General features: G+C 38.9%; 1 protein-coding gene across 1 annotated transcript; it reads left to right on the top strand.

The window, feature by feature from the left end:
• The first annotated feature begins 388 nt into the window (after positions 1 to 388).
• On the top strand, positions 389 to 7550 carry LOC144977127 (uncharacterized). Its single transcript, XM_078921954.1, has 3 exons — positions 389 to 857; positions 3054 to 3110; positions 5028 to 7550. Exons 1-3 carry the CDS (start codon positions 815 to 817, stop codon positions 7511 to 7513), a joined length of 2586 nt encoding a protein of 861 aa, XP_078778080.1. The 5' UTR covers positions 389 to 814; the 3' UTR covers positions 7514 to 7550.
• The last annotated feature ends 397 nt before the right edge of the window (positions 7551 to 7947 follow it).

Below are 7947 nucleotides of genomic sequence, written 5' to 3'. Positions count from 1 at the left end.
AGAGAGAGAGAGAGAGAGAGAGAGAGAGAGAGAGAGAGAGGAGAACAAAAACACAAAGAGGAAAGATAGGCCTCCATTTCCATATTGTCAAAAATATCTGTCATTTTACTGAAGTTTTTGGCAACTTGCAGCAACATTAGTAAATTTTAAAATAGATAATGTTGCGGTGTCCTTTTCAACACACACACACACACACACACACACACACACACACACTCATTCACTCACAAATACATATAATAATAATAATACTAATAACACCATTTGTCCAGATTTCAGATTCGTCGTTTCTCTTCGGGACTGTAGAGTCGATGTCAATCATAGGTGTATGATGTCAATAAGTTTCGTACCGTGGGATCGGGAATACCCGGTCGATCTATTTTTAGATACAGAATAATATTCTATTCTTATACCATTAGTCATGTCGCATTGTAAACATTCTTATATGACACAAAGTGACTATTGATTAATGATACTATACTGCTTCAGACCTCCATTTGTCGCCTGCCATCGTTCTTTTCACCATTTTCGCTGTTGTGTTATTAATGAAGAATATGGGCATTAAATCGTTCCAAGTTCCAACTCTAGAGTAACCTGTGTAGTGTAAGGCTAATGTAACTGGAGATCTGATTCGGTCCCCCCCCCCCCCCCCCCCCCCCCCAGTCGAGGCAATTGATTTCTTGGGATGGTTTTGTTCTTGTAATTTTATTTTTGCTTTGTCGGGCACTGTTTCATACACACTTCATCGGAACTTCAATTTGTTATTAAAGTTAAAGGCTATGTGAACGTGGAAAAAGATTAGCTCTCGGTAAAAATGGCTGCTAAATATCCAGTGGATAATCAACACGGGTGTGAAAGTAAGTGGAGTGGTGATCTCTCTCGCTCTTTCTTTCTCTCTGTCTATCTACCCATCTATCTATCTAGTAAGTGGAATGTTGATATCTCTCTCTCTCTCTCTCTCTCTCTCTCACACACACACACACACACACACTTTCTCTCTATCTATCTGCCTGTTGGTCTATCTATCCATCTCTCTATCTATACATCCGACTGTCATACCACAAGACGATATAGCCCCACTGTAACCACAACTACCACCACATCATCATCACTGCCACTACTACTACAACCACTACCACTACATCATCATCAATACCACTACGACTACAAACACCACCACAACCACAATCATCAATACCACCACTACATCCAATACTACCACACCATTTTAACTAACGCTGCTACAACCACCACCACCTCAACATCATCATTCATGACCACTACTACTGAAACCACCACCACCAACACATCGTCATCACTACCACTACTACTACAACCACCACCACTACCAACACATCATCATCACTACTACTACTAATACAACCACCACCACATCATCACTTCCACTACTACTACAACCACCACCACATCATCACTGCCACTACTACTGTAAGCTTCACCACCACCTCAACATGATCACTACTACTACAACTACTACCACCACCACATCACTACTACTACTACTACAACCACATCATCACTACCACTACTACTACAACCACCACCACAACTACGTCATCATCACGTCCACTACTACTACAACCATCACCACCACATCACCATTCCGACCACTACTACTACAACCACCACCAATTCATCATCATAACCACTACTACTTCAACTACCAACACCACGACATCATCGTCATTACCTGTACAACTACTAAACCACCATCACATCATCATCACTACCACTACTACTACAACCACCGCCACCTCATCACCATCACTGCCACTATTACTACTACTACTACTACTACTACTACTACTACTACTACTACTACTACTACCACAATTACATCATCATCATAACTACCACTAGTACTACAATCACCAACACCACATCATCTTCACTTCCACCAGAACTACAATCGCTACCATTATGTTTTGGAGCTTCACTTTACATGTACGGTATTTGAAATATTGAAACTTTGGTATTGTATATGGCATTGTGTTTATATATCATAATATAGTTCTAATCAGTTATCTATTAAGAACTATACAACCTGTAAACACACTGCCAAATACCATCTCAATTCCATTTTCTTGTGTGCAGAAATTCCTCTTTCGGGATTGAAATTCCTCTGAGAGGTGTCTGAAATTCCTGTGAACCAAATTTAAAGTTGGCGTCTCTACATATACCTTTATCTCTATATATCTATCTAGCTATCCACCTGTCTCTCTATCTATTTATCTGTCTATACATCTCTCTCTCTCTCTCTCTCTCTCTCTCTCTCTCTCTCTCTCTCTCTCTCTCTCTCTCTCTCTCTCTACATATATATATATATATATATATATATATATATATATATATATATATATATATATATTATATATATATATATATATATATATTATATATATATATATATATATATATATATATATATATATATATATATTCGAATATCTTTTTAATCGTCCAGTCCCCTCTTGCCTCTTTTCTTGGAATTCAAATTTGATCATCTGTTGTTTTTCTACATGATAATTACACAAAACCCTGTTATATTGTGTTGTGCTGTATTAGTCATAATTATTTGCTCTACTTGGAGGTAAGAGTAAGATTATTGTGGGTTGAGGTTGGACATCATTTGGCCTTTCGTTTCCGATTATTCATGGGTAAGATTGCAAACAGGGGTCTCGATAGCTCAGTTGACGGTGCACTCGCTTGACACGCATAGGGACCGAGATCGATCCCGAGTGCAGTCAAGATTTTTTCTTGACCACCCCCCCCCCTCCCTGTCCACCCATTGGTAGCTGATTCTGTTAGCTTTGGCAGAAAGTACTTTGCGATAGACTAGCGTCCTATCAAAAGGATAGCAAGCAATTGCTATTGTACGTTTCACGCTATAGAAACTAGGATAAACTCCGGCTCCATGGACTGAATAGCTCTGAAGGACTACGAGAAGATTGCAAACAAACTTCCACAAGTAAATCTCGCTTGTCTATAATAATATTTCACTTCATCATTGTATTTTTATCATCTATCCTCAGCATTCCTATCCCAGAGTGATACGCAACATTTGTCCGGATGTGTACTAGGGCAAACAGGTAATGAGTATTAATGTTTTGTTTTTAACGGTTTTACGGTGCTTGCGACACATTTAGGTCATAGCAGTGCCAGTAAAAAGAAGAAATTGGAAGTCAAAATATTCTAGATTTATAATCAAAGCACCCAAGAAAAATTAAGACAAAGGGAAATTGGTTCAAATATGGAACAGATATAGATACCAAGAGCACACCATCAATGTACTTAGTTTGAGATCACCTTAAAGTCTCATCCAGACACCAGCACAGGATCCCACGAAGAGGAATATACTCAAATGTTTACAGAATACATCCAAAACAGGATACATAATTAACAATACACAACAGAGAGATTATTTACAACAAAAAACTATAGCTATACATTTGAGTGTTTCCCTCTCAGCCAGGGTATCCGGCCAATGCCAGGACAAAGCCAAGTAATCTCATTCCAAGACAAAGACAGAAAGCAAGTTGGAAAACAGATATAGTACCACCCAGTAATAAATATTGAGCATAACACACTAGAGTCACTAGTGAATTTGAGCTAAGGTATTGAATGAAAATAACAAAAATGTGAAAGAGTAGCTGGGCATTAGGGAGTCATATCTCATTAAGATGATACAGAAACTCAAACTTACCTTTTTGGACATATCAAGAGGCATGACACCCATGAAAAAAAAAAATTCAAGAAGGTATTGTGGAGGGTAAACGAGGGAGAGAGAGACCAAGAAGAAGATAGTCAAAAGACATTAGCGAATGGATGAATAGACCAGTGACTGAATGTGGAAGGTTTGTTTTTGTTTTTAAGGGTTTTACGGCGCCAGTAAAAAGGAAAAAAATGGGATAGTAAAAGTTCTAGAATTACAATTAAAGCACCAGAGAAAAGGTAAGACAGAGAGGAATTGGTTCAAATAGGAAACAGATGTAGATTCCAAGAGCATACTATCAAAGTACTTAGTTTAAGATCACTTAAAAGTCTCGTCCAGACACAAACAGCTACCCACTAGGAGGTATACGCTAAAATGTTTACAAATCATATATAATACGTAAACAAAACAAAATACAGTACGTACATAACAGAGAGATAATTTACAAGGGGTGAAAAAGATCATCTCCCAAAACTAACAATACATTTGACTATTTCCCTCTCAGCCAGGGTATCCGACAAGGACAAAACCAAGAAATCTTATTCCAAGACAAAGACAGAAAGCATGTTGGAAAACAGATACAAGGAGATAGAAGACACAATAAGTGCCTCTCTGCTGAATGTAGAAGGATGGCGCTGGACAGAAGCTTTGTTCGGTTGGCAGTTATGGAGGCCACATCTAGGAGGGATAAGCCATGATGATGATGAGTGAATACATGTGGTACGTGACTAGTGACTCTAGTAATAATTACAAGAACTCATACATGGCCTTACGGTCTAGTGTTCTGGCATTGAGGCTTATTGCTTTCTGTTTCTTGCCCCGAGCGTGCTTTTAATTGGATCGTGCTTGAAGCCGGAATGTTTATAAAAGGAGACCACTGTATTTTGACACACTACTGACATAAAAACGCCAACATTAATTTTTTTTCAGCCACCTGTGTCAAAATTGTGAGTGATGCTCAGGATCTGTGGGGCTAATTTTTTTAAATAATTGGGTGACAGGTCAGGCAAGTACTTAAGATGGCTATAATAAATCGTGTGATCAACCGTGTCAGACAGGTAATAGGTTGGAGTCAATGTACAAAAATTTGTAGGTCTGATAACTGAACACAATTATGGGCCTGATTAGTTGTAATGGACAATACTTTGTATTGGTATGTGTTTCTATTACAAAAATGAGCCCATTTTAATTTGTGTTATCAGACCTGTAAATAGATACACATTGCATAATTCGCAACAACGAAGCCCATTACTTTAATGATCTTTTAAAATTTAGTTTATTCTCTTATTTCCAGTGACGCCAGAGTGTGAGATAGAGATGGAGGGATACAGTCTGGCTGAGCTCTATGAAGAATGCCCTAAAAATCCCAAACATCCCAATTTTATCCAAGTCTCCAAATTCAACAAGGATCATCTCCCCCCAGATATAAGGAATCAGGACAACATCATGGAATCCATTCAAAGACGGATCGATCAGACAGTCAGAGTTAGGGTGGCCTACACTAGTCTTGATCGACCCAATTTCTTCTCAGATAACAGTTCTGAATATCCTTATAGAAATTACAAAGGGAAAAGATTGGTTCGTTACGGTACCGGAAGTATTAACCGACTGTTGACCCCTGACCTCATTGAGGGTAAGTCATGTCCTTGTCAAACATGCACGACTTCCGGTAATCCGAGCAAAATTCATTGCATTCTCACAGTTTGCACATCAACTCACGTGATTTTTGACAACTCCGAGGCTGAAAAGGCTAGTTTTGACTGTTTCTTCGACTCAGACCAAATTGAGCCAATTTACAAACTTTATGGTCTTAGGGTGGACAAAGCATTTACAACACCCCATCTAATGTATCATTCCGATCTCTGTGAAGTGATCTGTGTCACCCATGATGCAAACACAATCCAGAAACTTTCCAGTACAATATTTTCCGGGACCCTTCCAGGTGGAGTTCCTCGTTTCGTGACTCCGGCTGATCCCCCAGCAGAAGTTATAGTCTCTCATCCACACGGATGTTGTAAACAAATTACAATAGGCCACACCCACTTTTTAACGGTGCCGATTAAGCCAGTCTTTGAAGTGAGCACACCTATCCCCTTACCACAAGGCACCAAGTGCAGATTTTATCCTGAGAAACCGGGACTAGTTTCTAACAAATCAGCTGAATATCAAATAAACAACATCGACAGTCACCATTCCATAAATGAGAAGGATTTTATCAAGATTAAAGACATTTTATCCGAGTCTTCTGATGGAAATGAGAGTAAAACAAAATGTAAAGAAATGCCATTAAAACCCGTTGAGGGAAACTCCATGAATAATTTCGATTTTGTAAAAACCATGTCCAAGCTTGAACGTATAGTCAAAACTTTCTCCTTGGGTACAATACAAGATGGTTTTTTTGAACACATTTTCGGAACCGAAGGAGACAATAAAGACATGCCTCCGGCGCAAGAAATATTTGATACGGTTATCAATGTTTTGGAATCATTAGAGATAAAAGAAAATAGCTCAGATGCAAAAGATGGCGGTATCTCAACGTGTAGAAAACTAGTTTTAACTTTTGGTAAGCTCGTTGATGTTTTGGATAAATGGGTACAAGTAATTACCCATCCTAAAGGAAAGGAGTGCTTGACTCAACAGGAACTAGAACAACTTGATTTGGACCTTGAAGAGTGCTATACTGAATTTCGCCAATACGGCTTTTTCCATTTTATTGAGGAAATGATAACTCATTTCATGACAGGAATGACCCGCATGCTTCCAACAAGAACAGACTATGATTCATTATCAGAAGAAGAGCAAGTTCAAAAAGCCTGGAATGACTACTACACCGAAATGATTCAGGACTGCTTTGGGGGAAATCAAGATATTTTTCAATACATTTTGAAAAATCCTCGTGATGATCGTTTAAGGGGTATAAATCCTTACATTTTAGAAAAGAATTCGGATATGCAAAATTTAAGCATTTCAGATGTCCAAAATACAGAATTAATAAGGAAATCTGTTGTCGAAAATTCTACTAATGAACCTTTCATGAGAAACCATACTATTGAAAAGAAGAGTGATTGCATGGAGCCAAATGAGAATTTAATGTCTGACCCAGAGTCCCTGGCAACTGTTGACAGAAGTTTTGAATGCACCAGAAACGGTCAATCCAGCTCAGACAGAGAGCCTATTCAATTGGATGTTATTCAAGAGCGCTTGCAAGCGTTCTCAGAGCGTTACCGCGAAGTAGGAACTGTGGGGGAGTCGATGCAAAACGTCGATGTGACATCTCTCATCCCAACCACGTGGTTGTCATGTGACAAGAAACCGGAAGCGGGTGTAAACATGGCTCTTCCACGAGGACTGACCTTCACCCTTCCACCAGATGCAGACTACGCCATGAGATATTACAAACCTGGCCGTTTCCAGTTTCCTCTGGGAACAAAGTTTACAAAGTCTGATGGAATGAAGGTACCGATACCGGACGGAACTGAATTCGAAAATTTGTACGTTTTCCCCCGTCATTTTTACGTATGCTACGATAACGATACTTGCCCAGGAAGTAGTGGTGCAACTGTCTACAATAACTTCCTTCATGTCCCAGGTATCACCCACTTCACACACAGTGGTTCAGTGGGACGAAAAAATAACCGAAGCGGTGTGCAGGAAAATATTGTTTTGCCCCATTTATCAGGATTTTCATCTTTCTTTGAATCCAGTGATTTGAAAGATATTATAACCAATGTAGTGGCAGAACTTGTTAGAAAAGGAAGCCATGAAAAGAGTGCTCAATAAAAGTTTAATTTGAGCTGTGGATTGAACTTCCTCATAATGATGTTCTTGTATTTTTTATTTTTTATTTTACTGTTTTGCCTGGCACTGTTCCATTCTCTCTTGGGCCTGCTGGCACTTAAGACGATGCAGGGATCTCCACCCGATCCCGTCAGCTGCTACTCTTGGTATTCATTCATACCTGCCAAATTGTCACTTTTATATTGGTAGGAAAACTACAAGAATAGTAGCAACAAAATAGTGAGAAAGAAAAGATGGAAAGCAGCTAATTCGTAAACCAAACATCTAAGTTATGCGATACAAAATTTATTTTTTCATATTGTGGCACATAAAACACTTTTAGCTCAGTTCAGCACCCATGAATTGGGAGACTGTATAAACGTATAAAACACAAAATGGCAGGTATATCAATTGGAAATTCACTGCCTGTAACAGTC

This window comes from Berghia stephanieae, chromosome 7, assembly GCF_034508935.2.
Source record: "Berghia stephanieae isolate SIO BIC M18660-M18661 chromosome 7, UCSD_Bste_1.3, whole genome shotgun sequence".
Lineage (NCBI taxonomy): Eukaryota > Metazoa > Mollusca > Gastropoda > Nudibranchia > Aeolidiidae > Berghia > Berghia stephanieae.
Note: the sequence above shows the minus strand (reverse complement) of the source record. Positions and strands in the feature narration are given on the sequence as shown.